General features: G+C 41.6%; 1 protein-coding gene across 2 annotated transcripts in view; it reads left to right on the plus strand.

Moving 5' to 3' along the window:
* Positions 1-19,687, plus strand: part of kalrna (kalirin RhoGEF kinase a) — a 148,795-nt gene that overhangs the window by 65,209 nt on the left and 63,899 nt on the right. For both annotated transcript variants that reach the window (XM_051403569.1, XM_051403571.1), the window contains exons 15-37: positions 3,441-3,632; positions 3,897-4,066; positions 4,579-4,753; positions 5,435-5,687; positions 6,686-6,852; positions 9,726-9,845; positions 11,902-11,970; positions 12,184-12,333; positions 12,419-12,568; positions 13,157-13,271; positions 13,595-13,710; positions 13,954-14,076; positions 14,902-15,084; positions 15,316-15,437; positions 15,914-15,980; positions 16,076-16,185; positions 16,810-16,879; positions 17,067-17,156; positions 17,672-17,764; positions 17,932-18,043; positions 18,299-18,489; positions 18,792-18,893; positions 19,009-19,157. In XM_051403569.1, the coding sequence (XP_051259529.1) occupies positions 3,441-3,632; positions 3,897-4,066; positions 4,579-4,753; positions 5,435-5,687; positions 6,686-6,852; positions 9,726-9,845; positions 11,902-11,970; positions 12,184-12,333; positions 12,419-12,568; positions 13,157-13,271; positions 13,595-13,710; positions 13,954-14,076; positions 14,902-15,084; positions 15,316-15,437; positions 15,914-15,980; positions 16,076-16,185; positions 16,810-16,879; positions 17,067-17,156; positions 17,672-17,764; positions 17,932-18,043; positions 18,299-18,489; positions 18,792-18,893; positions 19,009-19,157 (3,089 nt within the window). The remainder of the gene's footprint in view (positions 1-3,440; positions 3,633-3,896; positions 4,067-4,578; positions 4,754-5,434; positions 5,688-6,685; positions 6,853-9,725; positions 9,846-11,901; positions 11,971-12,183; positions 12,334-12,418; positions 12,569-13,156; positions 13,272-13,594; positions 13,711-13,953; positions 14,077-14,901; positions 15,085-15,315; positions 15,438-15,913; positions 15,981-16,075; positions 16,186-16,809; positions 16,880-17,066; positions 17,157-17,671; positions 17,765-17,931; positions 18,044-18,298; positions 18,490-18,791; positions 18,894-19,008; positions 19,158-19,687) is intronic.

Raw genomic sequence — 19,687 nt, forward strand, 5'->3', positions numbered from 1 at the left:
TCCCTTTGTCTTTCTGTTATGTCTCTCTCCTGTTACGTGGAGCTGTCGTCCCACCACCTTTCTCAGCTTGCCTCAGCCAACCAGTTTATTGCCTTACAGAGACTTTCAGAACAATTTGCATTATGAGTGCTTTCTAGTTGAAGAGAGCATAATGTGGTCTACAACATCCACTGCCTCGAATCAAATAACAGTGAGACAGTTGTTTAATCAGAATCCATGGCAACTGATAATCATTAAGTACTTTGGAGTTTCAGTAGTAAATGTTAGTTAATCCTATAAAAGAGTGAGTGTTGATCCTATAAAGAGTGTGTAGTAGTGTAATCTGATGTTTACACTCTGGATTAGGATTAGCCTTCATAACCTGCTGTGGATCAGCATTATTTAGGTCAGACTCTCTCTCTCTCTCTCTCTTTCTCTCTCTCTCTCTCTCTCTCTCTCTCTCTCTCTCTCTCTCTCTCTCTCTCTCTCTATCTTTCTCTCCTTTTCCCCCCATTAGCATTGCTTTGCAGTTTGTGGTGTTTTGCTGGTAAAATCCCTCCACTTAGCAATATACATATCATTAATACATTTAGTACACATTAAGATACATGCCAAGAGATGAATATGTAAGTGTGTTTACACACATTACGCTTTAATAGTCTCTCACATACAAACACAAAGGCGTGCTCAAACTTCTTTCATGAAGTCCCTCTCCTGAAGGGGAGAAAAGAGGGTTTAATGAAAACCGAGAGGACATTTCTGTAGGGAGGGTTGACACACCTGTTCCACTGCGACACTGGTAGGTTGATAGGGACTGTTACATTTTGTTACAAGTGTGTTTGGAAATTTAATGAAAACTGAAAACCCTAGGTTTTTCTTGCTAAAGGGTTTGTAAGGGAAAGACCTTTTTTTACAATGGCCGTTTTGACATGAAATTGTAGAATAATCACAGGTGTTGATACTAACTGAGGTCTAGTGTAGCAGAGCCTTTCCAGTGAGCCAACAATAGCAGCACCCTGACTGTTTGGCCTGGATAGAATTGATGACTGCTGTGAAAAAGGTCTATTGCACTATGGGTGGGCAATCTGGATAAAAAATAATATCACAATCTATTTAATCGCAATCACGATCCACAATCTAAATTGAGATTTTTTTGTTTATTTCAGTTTTGAAATGCCCTGTAGACTGTAGCCACTAGCCAATGAATGTTGCAATAAAAGACCAGTGTGTGGGATTTAGTGGCAGCTAACTGAACACCACTCACGTCTGTATTTGATCTGAGAATGAGAACGGGCTGTCAAGCATGTAGTGGAAAATACAGTGGAAACACACAAAGGGTCCTATCTAGAGTTAGTGTTTGGTTTGTCCATTCTGAGCTGCAGTAGAAACATGGTGGTTCAACATGGTGGACTCCATACACAACAACGAAAACACAGCGATTCCTATATTCAGGTGATTATACACATACCTATGAATATTATATTCCATTTCTGTCAATAGATCCTACATGTATATAAATAAATCCCAGATGTTACACACTGGACCTTTTAAAGATCCCACACAGGTTTCAGGATAGTGTTTCAAACCTGAGATTAATTTAAGCTGTAAGTAGAAGCCAAAAGATGACATAATCATAAAATAACACTTTTTAAGTATTGCAACACACCACCCAAGGAATAGCCATGTGTAGTAATTTGTCCAGTCAGCATAGCTAGTTGGCTGCTTCACTCCATTGGTTTGTTCACAAAGCACAAATCCACTAGTCAGTGAGGGTATGTGAAGTTTGGAAACAGAAATAAGAGGACATTAAATGCCTTGATCTCAACGATTTGCCTGAGGAGTAGATTGTAGACGTCTTAGATCACCATATAAAATCGTCAGATGGCCCACCCATAATTTGGACAATTTGCTAGTTGTGCGAGTAGTAGTACACAGTACTAGTAGAGTCTGACTGGGGGAAAAAGACATTTACGGGTTAGAACTGCTTTGGGTCTGAATGCAGGAATGGTAGTTTATAACGTTAAAATGGCTGTAGCTTAAAAAGTATATCTGCTATATGGAAAATCCAGATCATATCTTAATAAAATGTAATTCAGGCCCTATGAAACGTCTCATCTGGATTTGATTTGATTTGGTTCTTCCAGATAGTTTAATAGCATATTTTATCTATTTGTTTCTTAGTTTGTTTGTCCAGTTTAATTATTTTTACTTATTTTACTTTTTATCTTCCATTCATTAATTTTGTCCTAAAAAGTCATGCCTGGGCTTCTACATTGAGGTGACAGGGGTGATTCTGCTTTCCTGTCGTCTCCCTGCTATAATCCCCACCCTGAACCAAACCAGTCATACAGCAAAGAGTAATAATCCCATGTAAATTATAATCTTTATCTTCTGACTAATCCCTCTAACATGTGAAATATCCAGACTGTAAGCTCTCACCCAAATACCCTAACTCATATTCCTGAATAATTGGGATCAATCTTTTTTTAATCACTCTAGTGCCACACCCCCAAACCTCCAGCCACCCCAAAGTATCTCAGATGTAATATGTTTCCTGAAGTGAAATATTCCAATGATAATCTGTCATACTTACCAGAATATACCGACACTAATCCATTTTGTCCTCCTGGTGAATGCTGAAAGCTTTAACACTCCCTTGTCAGGGCAGGTGGAGGTGGAAACAAGAAACCTTACGCTGTTGATTTACAGGAAGTGGAATCAATGAATTGACTGTGTGTGTGTGTGTGTGTGTGTGTGTGTGTGTGTGTGTGTGTGTGTGTGTGTGTGTGTGTGTGGCGCGCCTGATCTAGTTTTTAAAGAAAGAATCATAATGTTAAGTGATAAGTGATCATTTGAGTGATAATACATGAGTCCTGATCTATGAAAATAATGTGAGGAGGCAGAGGTTAAGAACACCATGGTATGTTTCAGTAACATTTGTGTGCTGGTGTAGGTACCAGATCTGCTCGGAGTCCTGCGTTTTCAGACAACTTGGCTAACGTTAGCTAAAGTGGTGCCAAAGTTTTGTTAAGTTATGAAAGTTAATAATAATAATAATAGAATGCATTGTAACACTTTTTTGGAGCTGATGGAAGTATCTTGCGAGTGAGCCATGTGTTGTTTCCTTCTCATCTCTGTTGAGAGTTGCACATGAGCAACTGGACAGGGTCTTATTGCGGCACAATATGGCATCCATACACTTTTGGAAATACAGCCAATCATGATGTGTTACAGCAGTTGTTAACACAGGACCCCGAGCGGATGTGGTGGGCCGAGCACATCTGATACCTACAGCGAATGCAATTTAATTTCATTCTGATGTGCACTTGTCCTGTGTATTGTCTGATTGATAATAAAGTTAAGCTTGATCTTGAATCACAGACTCATAAGACTAAGCCAATGAATATATTATATATCTAGATCATTGATATATGTGATGGTGTTCCCTCCTCCCCTTTCAGAACACATACACTAATGCAGATAAGCTGCTGGAGGCAGCTGAACAGCTGGCTCAGACCGGAGAGTGTGACCCCGAGGAAATCTACAAGGCAGCCAGACACCTGGAGGTCCGAATCCAGGACTTTGTCCGCCGAGTGGAACACAGGAAACTGCTGCTCGACATGTCTGTCTCCTTCCACACACACACCAAGGAGGTGGGATACACAATCACAAAAAGAACACATTGTATTGTAACTGCACCAGTTATTAATTTTTTTTGAATTATTTTCTGTATCCAGCATTTTCAGACACAGCAGTGCTGAGGTGGTTCAGTGGAAGGACAATTATGTGGTAATGGATTGATCCTGCATCTGTTAACCTGCCTGCCTGTCTGTCTGTCTGTCTGTCTGTCTGTCTGTCTGTCTGTCTGTCTGTCTGTCTGTCTGTCTGTCTGTTTGTTTGCCAATCTGCTCTTCTAGCTGTGGTCGTGGATGGAGGAGCTGCAGAAGCAGCTGTTGGATGAGGTGTGCTGCGATTCGGTGGATTCGGTTCAGACTCTGATCCAGCAGTTTCAACAGCAGCAGACTGCCACACTGGAGGCAACGCTCAATGTGATTAAAGAGGGAGAGGAATTAATACAGCAGCTCAGGTAATAATAATACAATTTAAATTATTATTCATGATGGCATTTGAGAGGGAGAAAAAAATCATACAGAGGCACAGATAATGATATTAATATTCAGAATGTTATTAAAGAGAGAGAAGGATTCATACAGAAGCTCAGGTAATAATATTCATGAAGATGTCATTAAAAAGTTAAATTCATTATGAATTACCATATTGGCACAAATATATAATGATATTTTTTATCTCTGCTCCTGTCTCCATCTCTTTGTTTATCCATCTCTTACTTTTATTTGTGTGAAAGGAAATAATTTAATATTACTTGTGAGGTAAAGTTCACACAGGTGTTCTGTATTTCATATGAGTCATTTAAAATAAATAATGATATGAATAATTTAGAATACTGTGCTTTGTTTTTAGAAATGTACACCTTTAATCAATGGTCAAAAATATACAGCATATATTCCTACTTTGTTTCATTTAGAGTGAGAGATCTTGTGTTTGGTATAATGTCTCCCCCTATCTCTCTTTCCACAGAGATGCAGCCATGTCGACCAATAAGACGCCACACTGCAGTTCCATCGCACACATCCAGGGGGTGCTGCAGCAGCTGGACGAAGCCCAGGGCCAGATGGAGGAACTGTTCCACGAACGCAAAATCAAGCTGGACATCTTTCTCCAGTTACGCATATTTGAGCAGTACACTATAGAGGTAAGCAATAGGTTCCAACCATCAACAAACATAAAGATGGACGACATGACAGCTCTTCAGAAGTGAAGCCAAGACATCTCTATCAAACTACACTTCAAATGCATTTTTCCCAAAGATGGTTTCTGGCATTTTAGGTAGTCCTTATCACGCTGATTTCATTGTGTCATTTCAAGTTCACTTTTATTCAGTTAAGTTACTAGTAGTTTAAAGACATGAAAACTAGGGCAGCCCGGTTAGCTCAGTTGGTAGAGCTGGCATCCCATGTACCAAGGTTGAGTCCTTGCTGCAGCGGCCCAGGGTTTGAATCCGACCACCTTTGAATGGACTTGTAGGAGCCAGACGATTACTAGACAACCCTCTCTACCAGCTGAGCCCTGTGGCTGCGCAGTGTATCCTGTGTTGTGTATCATAGTGGACAACCACCGATACTGCATCCGGGACGCCTTTCCACGTCCCGACAAAAATATTGTGTTGTCTGAACCTGGCTTTAAACCACTAACTAAACTAAACTAAATAACCACTAATTACAGCTGTACAACATGCCAATACCTTGTGCCCCTGTGACAGAGAAAACAATGAGTCATTATTCATATACCAAAACAAAATGCAGTAGCCACTGACTTTGGAGTGTTGTGTTGTTAACTGTGTCTCCACGTGGGCACATTGCTTCTGTTCCTGCAGGTCACAGCGGAGTTGGACGCCTGGAACGAGGATTTATCCCGCCAGCTGACCGACACTGGCCGCTCAGGTGGTAGCAGCAGCAGCAGCAGTGGGGGAGGCGGCGCCTCCTCCGGCAGCGCAGAGGACATTGGCCTGGCTGAGCAGAGGCTGAAGAGGCACGCCGAGAGGAAGGCAGCCATGAACAACATGACCTATGAAGTGATGCAGCAGGGTCAAGACCTACACCAGTACATCATGGAGGTCCAGGCTTCAGGTAAAACACACACCTCTTTTGTTCTATGAGAAGGAAAATGAAGTGTATGGGAGATTAATTGTGCTGTGCATACACTACAAACTAAATTAGGCACATTCTTTATTGCTTTAGAATACAATAGTAGTTGAACCGTTCCTCAAACCTGGTCAGCTTGTTTCTATCTACTAAAGTCCAGTGCTCATACCAGACGAGATATTAAAAACAAGGCTGCTCTCTATCAGTCTCATGCATTCACCCTGCACTTCAGATGTGAGCATGCGTGTCCCTGTTGCCCTCTGAATGTGGCTGTGCAGGCTCACATGTGGATTTACAGCTACAGCGGAGGAGAGAGGGAGCCCTGATGCTTAGACGCCACCATGAACTGTGATCCAAAAGAAAAGCGTGTTGTGCAGAACAGGGAGAGAGAATTGGGTTAAAAAATCGTCACGGCACAATCCTCTTACTGTGTGTGTGTCTGTTTGTGTATATGTGGAGGTCACTGCCTCTGTCACCCTGCCCCCTGGAGTGATAAATCTCTCTCATCCACCACACAACACTCTTGTTCAACAGCAGCGCCAGTCGCTGGTGAAGTGGAGCATTAATTGTTAACTGATACTACAGATTTTTATTGAGTTGAATTTGTGAAATGAAAGGAATAGTTCAGTATTTTTGGAAATACGATTAGGTTCTTCCTTTGTCCATATGTATCACTAATGTCTTCATGTCCAGTACACAGCTGGATTCAGGACATGTTCAGTCTATGTTAGCATTAAGACTGGAGATACTGGGGAAATAGCTGTGTTCAAAGCTAAAAAGCAAACAAACATAAAAAGTCATGTAAAAGTGACAGTGTGTAAATGAGGGGGCTATGTGAGGAGTGAGTCCTGTCTACAGAGCTGCAGGCCGGGGAATTGAAGTTAACTTGATAAATCACAGCAGGTTTGTGTGTGTGTGTGTGTGTGTGTGTGTGTGTGTGTGTGTGTGTGTGTGTGTGTGTGTGTGTGTGTGTGCGCGCGCAGGGATCGAGCTGACAGGAGAGAAGGACATGGACTTGGCCTCTCAGGTTCAGGAGCTGCTTGAGTTCCTCCACGAGAAGCAGCAGGAGGTGGAGCTCAACGCACAGCACACGCACACACGGCTGGAGCAGACCTTGCAGCTACGCCACCTGCAGGCCGAGGTTAAACAGGTAAACGCACACGCAAACAGCAGCAGCAGCCACTGAAGGGACTGAAGCAGTTCTCAAAAAATTAATTTATGGGCGTCTTTAATATATATTTTTCATTTTGCTGAGGAATCATCATTCAGTACCTCATATTTTGAAATTTGGAACAGGATCCACTCCTCCATTCGCAGGTGTAAGGTTGCTGCTGCTGGCCAATCAGGGCCTGTACTGTGATACTTTAAATTGTATCACATTTCAGTATGTGGACATTAGTTTTAAGTATTAGGTCAAAAACATTGTTTGAACCATGCTATAATTCCCAAAGAAATTATTCATTTTTTAACAGTATGGTGGTCATCAAAGCAGGCGGAGTGGCTGCTTCCTGCTAATAAAAAAATAGAAATGTATTTGTCTGTATGTTTTCATAAAATTAGTTTTTTTTTGACACCAGTTCTGTTGTAAACATGTAAACATCCTGTTGACTGTCCATACTGCATTACAGTACCATAACTATTAACTAAATACTTCACCCATTTAGCATTTTTACACTCACAATGGATAGGTTTTAAAAGAAAAGAACAAAATCAATGTAGCAGAACCAGAGATATTGTCTTTTTTATTTCATGCAGTCCACTTTGTTGTCAAAACCTACAATACCCACCATGCATCTCAAGCAGTTCTGTCAGATATTCGTGTGTGTTATAACAGCGGCTAATGCCTTAAACCTTAAGCAGAGATGAGGAGCGGGCTACAGAGGTCTGAACTTCTTTCTAACACCAAGTGACATCACTTAAAGCAATTTATCAGACTCCACACAGCTCCCTCTGGAGCCACAAAAGACTAAATCCACAAAAGGAAATATTATAGTTCTATAATGGAGCAAGATGGACCAGCTTTTATGATTAAAAACAAAGGAAATAAAGAGAAAATCAAATTTTAGACTGACGACTCCACATTGGAGCAATGACAACAGTATCACCCAGCACTTCCTCCTGCTTGAAGCAAAGAATATGTTTTTTTGTCAAAAAGCTACTGCAGATGTGAATATGAACATGCTGTGTGTTTAGACAGGAAGCACACTGCTGCTGCAGATGGATACAACTGAATAATTTATGAGGTTTATGGCAATGTGCTAATAACACACACACACACACAAACACACAAACACACACACCCCCCACTGCTTCACCCTCACTCCTATTCTCTGGTCATAGATCTAGTACAAACAGATACTTACTTGCAGCCGCAGTTCAGTAAAGTGCACAGATTACTTAAAATAACTGTGGGCAGAGTGTGGAATAATATCTAGAATGAATGTAGCTTTGACTAGCCACCACTACTCCAGATCTGTGTCTGTCAGTGCAATCCAACACTACACTTAATGGGAAACCTCTTTCCCCATGTGTTTGTGTGTAAGTGACTAATGGGGACAACAATGTTTGAAATTGGTCCAGTATTGACTGAGAACTCTGCAGCTGTGCAGCAGGCTAAAATGTAATCCTTCAGGGCAATTTTTGCCACTGGTAGATTCAGAATGTTATAAGTGTCTGAAAACATTACGGGAAGGACCCCACAGAGATAGATGTTATGTTAAAGAGTAAGATCTTTCTCGTTTAACTGGAAGCTACAGATATATCACTCTGTACAAAGCCACCAGACTCTATTGACAAAAACAGTAATTTGACCTTTTTTCAAAACAACAATCTGAGTCTATCAGCGGCAAAAACAAGCACTTTAGTGGACGTATAATGGCGGTGCGCAATTGCCCATAAGGATTACTTTTCAGCCAGTTCCACGGCTGCCAGCTGCAGCTCTCTCACTCCATACTGGACCAATTTCAAAAACTGTTGTGTCCATTAGTCACTTAGACACAAAAACATGGGAAAATAGGCTACAGGTTGAAAATACCAACGTTACCCTTTAACAGACTACAAGATAAAAATATACTGGCTATCCTTGTTTTGATGTTGACCATAGAAGCTGTAGATACTCTGCAGTCAGGTACTTTATAGAGCATGAAACAGTGAACAGGTCAGTGAATCAGTAAGTAGCTGGGAGGGTTTGATAAAATTATTTTAGCAACATTCTAGTCACCACTGACTGCACTGACACAAGGTTAGATGATTCAGTATTTACGTTTGTGATAGAGATTGAACTCATGTTGGAAACAGTTGTATTTATTACAGTTAAATTTGGTTTTGTTAAACTTTTTCAGAGTATGGAGTTAGCTCTTTTTCCTGTGCTTCTTTATTTCTGGCAGACTATGCTGCCATCTGCTGCACGTTAGTTAAACAACCATTCTATATGCACGCTATTTCCTGCCTGGTTTAGTATTGCTTATGCCCAGCATTGAGCCACTTAAGCCTGCACACCAATAGGCTCTGCATCCATAACATCATACTCTTTGCAACTGTATGTTGTTTCTGTTCGTCACACTCTTTACTATTTTTAACTGGATATTGATTTTTCTTCAGCCGATACGATAACTGATGATAACCTGTTTCTCATTGTCGATACCGATGAGATCGGTTTAGAGTTTATAACCTGTAGTGATGTAGTGAGCAACATTAAGCCTATCAAATGTTTTGTATAAGAATTCAAATTAATTATTATGATTATGGACCAATAATTTACCAGCTTAAATTGAATTATCTGGATAATACACAGTAATATAAATGTCCTATTATTAAAAATTGTACTTTTTACATCCATGTATGTACAGTATATTATCTTTTTGTGGAGAATTGTGTGAGAGATTTCACATAATATCCTCTCATTAAGATTAATTAAGTCTTGTATTTTGTCACGGATTTGAATTTCTCCCTCTCCCCCACTCTCTCTCTCTCTCTCTCTCTCTCTCTCTCTCTCTCTCTCTCTCTCTCTCTCTCTCTTTCTAGGTGTTGGGCTGGATTCGTAATGGCGAGTCCATGTTGAATGCCAGCATGGTGAATGCCAGCTCTCTGTCTGAGGCCGAGCAGCTGCAGAGGGAACATGAACAGTTCCAGATGGCTATAGAGGTACACACTCTCTCACACACACACACATCCTAATTATTGCTGCTCAAACCAGGCTTTCTGTACTTATAGTAATAATTATTTCAGTGTGCATTGGTTTGAATAGTAGCAGATGGGTGCGCACAATGATACACACACGCTCTCTTTGTCATCTGTGTGTGTGTGTGTATGTGTGTGTGTGTGTGTACTGGGCTTGCCTAATAATTATTTCAATTTCAATAATTATTTCATTCTGCATAGATCTTGAAGAGTAACAGATGCTAATACACACACACACACACACACACACACACACACACACACACACACACACACACAAACACAGATACACACACATTGAAATGCTGAAATGCATTTAAGAGCTATCTCTCCCCACGTATGTTTGAATGTGTGTGTGTGTGTGTGTGTGTGTGTGTGTGTGTGGTGAGTTTGGGTGTGTTTTACTCCGTGCATTGCTTTAAATAGCTGACTCCAGAAGTGTGTTAGCGCTCATAGGGGTAAAAGCCCCTTGGTCAGCACTGTACACACACACACACATACACATCGCTCTGGCCCAGACCCAACATGTGTGTTCTGGCCTGGTTTCTGCTCTGATTAGTGTGTGTGTGTGTGTGTGTGTGTGTGTGTGTGTGTCCTGCATTCTCCATCAGACTGATGTAATACTGTCTTGGCAAATAGCTTAAATACACACAGACACACACATATACAAACAATGAAATTCCCACATTGGACCACCTTTTTGTTTGAGTCTGCTCTTCTTGAATTAGAGACAGTTCTCAATAGAGAGCCAGAGTGTTGACTGTAGGAAAACATGGATGCAGACTGTGACGTAACCTTTAAAGTATGATTTAGCTCTCGCAGCCATTTTTGGCAGTAATTACATTTGGGCAAAGGAGACGGAGCCTGCTTGGAGCTGGGATGGGATAAGTAACACATCTTACTTTGATAGGTTTAGACAGCTGTCAATCAAGAAAACCCCAAAACACACTTCAATGTGAGTCTTAATATAGTCTTTAAGTAATACCCATCTCAAAATAAAAGAAAACAGTAGATTTTAGATATTAAGACTATAAATCCTCGACAAAAAATATTGCATTTGTAATTTAAGACAAAATTAAGAATAGACTGGATCTGATTCCAGCTTCCATTAAGGTAGTTGCATATGTCCTGAACATAAAGGCGTGATGGTAGCTGGTTGGTGCAGACTTCTGCCATAATCTGATCAATCTCAGACCCTCTGGGGGCAACCGCTAATGTTTCGGGGCTTCCAGAAAACAGATAAGGGATAAGACTTCCTCTGCAGTCCGATTAGCAATTTAATACATGAGAACGACGAGAAAAGGCACCCAGTTAGCTCACCTGGTAGAGCTGGCGACCATGTACTGAGTCCATGCTGCAGCAGCCCAGGGTTCAGATCCGACCTGTGGCCCTTTGCTGCGTGTCATCCCCTCTCTCTTTTTTAGAAAGCTAATAAAAACCTAAATCATCGTCAGATGGATTCTGGGATTGCATTCCACCTTGTTTGCTCTCCACATGGACTGTTTACCTGCGTGCATCCAAAGCCTGCTCAAATGTAATTGGTCAATACTGCTTGGACTACAAACATAAATGCCAGATTCTGCATTCATATGCAGACATCAGTTTATAGAGGATGATGGTGATCTAACTACTGATGTCAGCTCATAAATCTGCAAAATGACATTAGCAGTACCTACTGTACACTGTTCACACGCATTGTGTGTGTGTCCAAGAAACTTGCTCAATATATTTCCCTCCTCATAAAGTTTGCACAGCTGATTATTCTTGAAAGTTCGAAACCTACAGCGTTACATCCATGTTTACTAGCTGGCAGTCTTCTTCACTACCTTTGTAGTAGAACATTAGGGTGTTACTTGACACGCCACTGGGAGTCACAGATAAAAACATTGCTTACTCACGCATGATTATAGGAGTTAATAGTGGTCAAAAACCCCTCAGGGAACCTTTTAAAATTGAGCTGAACTAATGAGGCAGTGATTTTAATTGATAGTAACTATCTCTCATCCTCTTCCTCCTCCAGTCTCTCTTCCATGCTAACTCTCTCCAGAAGACTCATCAGAGTGCTCTGCAGGTCCAGCAAAAGGCTGAGGTAAATCCATGTTTACTACAACTGTTCCTTTATTGTTTACTTTAGTAGATTGTTGCACACTTGTAAGACTTACTTTGAATAAGTGAGACACTGTATACCTTGTCTTATCCTGAATTCTGTACTTCTACATTCCTGGGTCCAGGAGATATTGCAGGCTGTACATCATGACCATGTATTACCCTCCACCTCTATCCACCCCCTCTTCTCTTCCAGATGGTGCTACAGGCAGGTCACTATGATCCAGAGGCAATCCGAAGCTGTGCTGAGAAAGTGGCTGTTCACTGGCAGCAGCTGATGCTGAAGATGGAGGACCGCCTGAAGCTCGTTAATGCCTCTGTGGCCTTCTACAAGACGTCTGAACAGGTACACCTCAACACACACACACATTCACAGAGTTTGCTTTCCCTAAGCTTGGATCTTGGAACGCTGACCCTTTGTGTCTGTGCAGGTGTGCAGCGTGTTAGAGAGCCTGGAGCAGGAGTATCGGCGGGATGAAGACTGGTGTGGCAGCCATGATAAACTGGGAATGTCGGGCGACAGTGACCACCTTCTACCTCTGATCAGTAAACACCTGGAGCAGAAAGAAGCCTTCCTCAAGGTGATTCTCCTCTCATTGTCCCACATCAGAGACACAAAATCAGAAGGAGTGAAACATCAAATTCGGTTAAGATCTTTTTAGCACTGAATGATAGACAGTGAGCCAGAATAAAGTATAGAACAGAATATAAAATGGCATCACAAACTTTTTTACATATAAATTTAGATAATATTTCTAAATATGTAACTTAATGAAGGTTTTTACTTATTTTAGGAGAGGTAAGATGCCAAAAGACGAGACAGTGAAATAATCATCTGATGTAACTAGAGATAACAACCATTAGATCCATCATTTAGACAGGCTCTGCTCTAGGGATCTGACCAAAATTAAAAAGTTAAATTACTTTGAAGGTCTCTGTTGGACACTTTGGAGTTTCATTAGCATTTCATAAAATCTGCAAATGACCTTTGGTTGATGGATACATATTGAATGAATCTTGATTAGTGACAATGTTTGACACTGAATGAACAGCACATGAGAAATGCACGTAACAGATCAGGTGTGAAAGTACCAGTAAAATGTTGAACTGATTTTGTCAGTGGATGAGGGGTGTCAGAAGAGAATGTTTGAATTGTCCCTGTGCTCCAGGCATGCACCCTGGCCCGGAGGAACGCTGAGGTGTTTCTGAAGTACATCCACAGGAACAATGTGAGCATGCCTGGAGCCACCAGTCATGCCAGAGGGCCCGAACAACAGGTCAAAGGTCAGTGTACACCAACACTACTACTGCTGATCGCACAAAAAGTCCTGCAACTTAACGCTAGTATCAATCACTATTTACTCAAACAAGATATTTATATAAATTTGATTATGATAGACCTAATCAATAACACAGATAACATAAACTTACACAAATATTCAAGATGGACATATTGTTTAGCATGGAGTATGTGTGTATTATGTTATAATGTACCTAACCCAAGTGTGCAGCTGAGTTTGAAAACCTCATCACTGAGCAAGGAGCACATTTTGGGATTAGGGAGGAAGTGTGTATTTAACGTAATTGTTGTGTGTCTTTGTGTCCAGCCATTCTGAATGAGCTGCTGCAGAGAGAAAACAGAGTCCTTCACTTCTGGACACTAAAGAAACGAAGGCTGGACCAGTGTCAGCAGTACCTGGTGTTTGAACGCAGTGCCAAACAGGTCAGAGACAGAGAGAGCGTGTGTGTGTGTGTGTGTGTGTGTGTGTGTTTGTGTGTGTGTGTGTGTGTGTGCGCGCGCTGGCTGCATTTTGGCTTTGGGGAAATGTATAGCACTAAAGGGACATCTGGTTTATTTTATTTATTATCAGGGAGTGAGTTTATAAAGACAAATGTACAGAGTAAGGATCAACTTTATCTGTGTGTGTGTGTGTGTGTGTGTGTGTATGTGTGTGTGTATGTACAGGCACTGGATTGGATCCAAGAGACAGGTGAAGTTTACCTGGCCACACACACGTCACCTGGTGACAGCAGCGAGGAAACACAGCAGCTGCTCAACGACTACCATCACTTCAGACTTTCTGCCAAGGTACACTGTGTGTGTGTGTGTGTGTGTGTGTGTCCGTGTGTAAGGATCAGCTACTGGCAGCTTTATTGAGCCTCAGTGGAACTGCCGGGAATATCAAGCGAGTAGGCGTAATATGTCAAACCTGTATCTCCTGGCACAAACGTACATATTTACACTCCTGTGAACTGTGATTTATACTTGAGTAGCTATGCATTCTAAATGAGACACGAGAGTTCTCTGGGTACACTTGTATGTAGCACAACGTTAATACATCTTAATTTAAATAAAAGAACATTATGTATCTAGTGTTCCTTGGTTGCCAAATTAAAGGACCAAGGAAACTGAGAGGCTTAGTTGAGTGCAGAGCAGAATTTGGCTGCTTCTCCTAATTTTTTGACTGACAGCTCATACTATGGTGACATACAATTTGGTCTTTGTATGAACGTGAATAGGAGCTAGCAGGTGGTAACACTCCCAGAATGTTCCATTCATTTTCAACACAATGGCGGGGTCAGCCATTAGGGAGAATGGAGACACATTTTTAAACGTAATAGTATTCAAAGAAAACTTGAGGAACCAGTAAAGTGTTTATATTAGGTGAACTTTATTCTAATTTCATATAAAATACAAATTCTAAGTATGAAATATACAAGTAACAATATTTCACCCCCCCGTTAGAAAAAGCAAAATAAGCAAGATTACACACTGTAACAGGGCTGTATTACTGAGAGTCATATAAAGACACGGAACATCAGTGACCTCTCCAGTTGAACACTATGTACTCTGTGTGTGTGTGTGTGTGTGTGTGTGTGTGTGTGTGTGTGTGTGTGGATGTATTTCCCACAGCAAACCAAGGAGAAGGTGAAGCTGCTGATCCAGTTGGCAGACAACCTGGTGGAGAAAGGCCACGCCCACGTGTCGGAGCTGAAGCGCTGGGTCAGCACGGTGGACCGCAGATATCGCGACTTCTCCCTACGCATGGGCAAATACCAGGAGAGCCTAGAGAGGAGTCTGGGGGTCAGCTCCGAGGTGAAAATACACACACACACACACACCCCCACACACACACACACACACACACACACGCACTTGGTTTTCACATGTAGTCGCTGCTGATATTGAAACCAGATATAGACCTCTGGTTTGGCACCACTGATGGATTCTCCATGAAGACTTAGTGTGGTCACAGATATGAGATAAAGTTTTTATCAATTTTTGTTTCACATTATTGACAAAGACTATTACTGTCCCTTTCTGAAGGACAATAAAGACTTGGAGTTGGACATTATCCCCGCCAGCCTGACGGACGACCCCGAGGTCAAACTGCGTGACCCCAACCACGAGGTCAACGAGGAAAAGAGGAAGTCCGCCAGGAAGAAAGAGTGAGTACAGGAATCAGTACCAGCAGGCTAACTTAACAAGAATTGGATCAGATCTCAATTGTGACAATTGTCTTACATGGAAACCCAAAACAAATACACAATGTAGTTATAACATAGCTGCAGTAATTCACTCTATTCAACCAAACTCATTCCTATCCACTCCTGAGACAGTGGGAGTAGATAGAATCTATAATATCTGTCTTAATAATGGAGATCATCTGCATCCCATAGCTTTCCCAAAGTTCAGAATTACATCATAGACACATCTTTGTGCTTATAGCATCATTTACAATGTTCCAAATCTTCTCTGCAGCCTCCTGAAAAGGTTTTGTCTCGTCATGAATTGTTTGTTTTGGATAAAAGTCTATAAGGAGCGTCAACAGGCTCATGTGGCCATGGAAGAACCAGACACAGATTCATTCAGTCATGCCATTTGATCCCTGTTTGCGATAGTCTAAACTGTTTTCTTGTCTCAGGTTCATCATGGCAGAGCTTCTACAGACAGAGAAGACCTACGTCAGAGATCTTCATGAGTGTCTGGAGGTGAGAAAAAGCCTTCTGCTTGTCCCAGTTTTGTTTTGATTGGGCACATACCTTTATGTCTGCCTTACTTGTGTGTCTGTCTGCCTACCTCTCAGACCTACCTGTGGGAGATGACCAGCGGCGTGGAGGAGATTCCTCCAGGCATTGCCAACAAGGAGCACATCATCTTCGGCAACATGCAGGACATCTACGACTTCCACAACAAGTGAGAGACACAGGATGGATGAGCCAGTCTTTGTTCAAACTGATCCATGTTTCCACCAATTTTACACTTTCTGAAAGCTGCAAAGATATGGGAATTCCCTAGCAACCAGCACACAGCATAACGACAACCATAGCACATTTGTATTTTCAGGTCCAACAGCATCTAAGCAAATAGTGCTCAGTTAAACATCATTGCAGGCAATTTTGCACATTTGTCAGCGATGATACAACTTTCCTGCAGTGGAAATGCTCTTAACTGAGGAGAACTTTCTTGTTTATTTCTAATATTGTAGCTACAGGGAAGCTGAGGGAGTGTCTTTGAGGTTTGCCTTCATAGACATTTCCTAAACTCCAAAGGTTCCTCTGAGGAACTCCCTTGTTTTCTGATCTCCTTGCAGTACCTCTGGAGATCTGTGTGCTGGCTCCTCAAGGAAACCTTTTCTTGTACTCACCAACTCCATTTAGATCTTAAAGGAACTTTCTAACGCACTGGAGTTTAGAATAAACTTTTTAGTTTTTTTTTGGTGCTGTCTTCCTGCTACATTTTGAGAATAGCCAGATCATAGGACACAATCAGTTATTTTTCAGTTGTGATCTTTTACTGTGTGCGTTTGTGTGTTTCCAGTATTTTCCTGAAAGAGCTGGTGAACTATGAGCAACTACCAGAGGATGTCGGTCACTGCTTCGTCACCTGGGTGAGAGTTAGCATTTATTCAAGATGGCAGTGACCTTTGACCCCTGATTTCTGTCCTTTGTCATAATAAGGGGGTGGGCTTTAATAAAGCACAATAAAATTAATGACCCTGTAAATTTCAAACATTTTCTCCTCTCCTCTCCTCTCCTCTCCTCTCCTCTCCTCCCTCCCCTCCCCTCCCCTTACAGGCTGATAAGTTCCACATTTATGTAAATTACTGTAAGAACAAACCCGACTCCAGCCAGCTCATACTGGAGCATGCCGGCACCTTCTTCGATGTAAGTAAACGTTTATTCTGCCATCTTTTCATGGCATGTCATCACATGAGCAAAACATTTTAATCCATCTAATCATCAGAAAAACATTCCAAATCAAAATGTCTAATGTAAGCAACTCTGTCTGGGTAAGTGTTAAAATGATGAACGTTCTTTCAGAGTATGTTCAGATATCTAATGCATTCTCTTCTGCACATGCTCGCTCCAGTACCAGTTTCAGGGAAATAAACAGATACTCTAATAACTAAAGCAGTAATGAATCATGAGCAAAGACACAGCGGCTAACCAATAGGAGCATGATGCAGAGCTTTTGTTATGATGGATGCTTATTGTGGAGCATGAACAATAAACAATTGGTTGTGTATAGCTGCAGGTTTCGCATTCCCCTCCTGTAGTTTGCCTGCTTTGTCAGCAGATGGAGCTGTTTGATCATTAAAAAAGTTCAGCAGCATGCTGAATAGGAACAATTAACATTCATCACAATTTTTATTTCTTTGACTTTATTTTGGTATAAACAGGACATTCAGCAGAGACGTGGACTGGCTAACTCCATCTCCTCCTACCTCATCAAACCAGTCCAGAGGATCACCAAGTACCAACTATTGCTTAAGGTGCATACACAAACACTCAACTCTAAATTTTTACACAAAGAGTGAACATTTGGGGCAAATTACCACATGTACAAAGAAGATATGAGGGAGAGTTATGCATGTATGTAGTACAAATGTGGAGATAAACTACAGCACATATTTTCACTTATATTCCTCTCATTCTGCAGGAGTTACTGTCTTGTTGTGAGGAGGGTAAAGGGGAGATTAAGGATGGTTTGGAGGTGATGCTCAGTGTTCCCAAGAGAGCTAATGATGCCATGCATCTCGCCATGTTGGAAGGTGAGATACTGTATCCACACTGCTGCACTAAAATGGATAATAATGCCATCACTTCTGTTCTTATTAGAATTGAATATATGTCTGGAAAATAATTTCTGAACCCATAAATGAACATGCCTGTAGTGTTCAGATTTAATGAATGAAAATATTTGAATCCATTAACCGCTGACCATTTTCTAGACATAAGATTGTTTAATTTGCTATCACACCTAATGACTGACATTGATATTAAGTCTTGGTCTTCCTCTTGCTCAGGCTTTGAGGAAAACCTGGAGGTGCAGGGCGAGCTGATCCTGCAGGACAGTTTTCAGGTCTGGGATCCACGCTCGCTGATCAGGAAGGGGCGGGACCGACACCTCTTCCTGTTTGAGTTCTCCCTAGTCTTCAGCAAGGAGATCAAAGACTCGGCTGGCAGGACCAAGTACCAATACAAGAACAAACTACTGGTGAGAGTCTGTGTGTGTGTGTGTGTGTGTGTGTGAGTGCAGCAGGTGTGTATCAGACCTGCTTTCATCTGCTATTTTTATCCTGTGTGTGTGTGTGTGTGTGTGTGTGTGTGTGTGTGTGTGTGTGTGTGTGTGTGTGTGTGTGTGTGTGCAGCAGGTGTGTGTCAGACCTGCTTTCATCTGCTATTTTTATCCTGTGTGTGTGTGTGTGTGTTTGCATGTAAGAACTGTAACTACTGTGTGCTTTAATCAAATGGACTGTTAGCTGTCACTGACATTCTTCCTTCCCTCCCACCCCACAGACGTCAGAGTTGGGTGTGACCGAGCACATTGAGGGCGATCCGTGTAAATTTGCCCTGTGGGCGGGAAGAACCCCCTCCTCTGACAATAAAACTGTGCTAAAGGTGAGTGACACTGAAATGAAAACAGTTTTATGTCCTCTGATTTGATGTGTGCTGATTAGATGATTAGACGGTTTACTGGTTTATAATCATAGTTATTCTGCTGCTTCTCCTCCAGGCGTCCAGTATGGAAGCTAAACAGGAGTGGATTAAAAACATCAGGGAGGTGATCCAGGAGAGGATGACTCACCTCAAGGGGGCACTCAAGGAGCCTCTTCACATGCCTAAAGCACCAGCACTGACCAAACCCAGGAATAACACCAAGAGGTAAGCAAGGAGACATACACACACACACACACACACACACACACACACACACACAAATCATTTTAAAGAAAATTTGATTTTGAATCAACAACTTCATCATGTTGATTCAGTAAAATAAGTGCTTACAAAACATACATCGGTGCAGTCAATACCCAGCTGAATACCATTGGGAAGGTGCTTTTGTAGTAAGAGAAAAATAAACTGGGGTTGGTAAATAATTTGGAGTCACAGCATAGGGCCAGGTTTACATCACTGTGTTTTTTGTGTACCCACTGAACCTCATTTTCCACCGTACCTGTCATGATGTCAGTGAATCAAATCAAAGCTATTATTACTACTACTATTTGGCACTTTCCATATGTCTGTCTATGTTTTTGCCATTAGAAACATCTGCTTTACATGTCATTAGAGATGTGACGTCATCACAGAGATGTAACGTCGTCGTGAGATTACCAAGTCTACGTGCCAGCAATGTGAACCCAGAAATGTTGACTACCCCAAAGTTTAATGTTGGCAGGCTACAGTATGGG

Source organism: Dicentrarchus labrax, unplaced genomic scaffold (assembly GCF_905237075.1).
Source record: "Dicentrarchus labrax unplaced genomic scaffold, dlabrax2021, whole genome shotgun sequence".
NCBI classification, from domain to species: Eukaryota; Metazoa; Chordata; class Actinopteri; family Moronidae; genus Dicentrarchus; species Dicentrarchus labrax.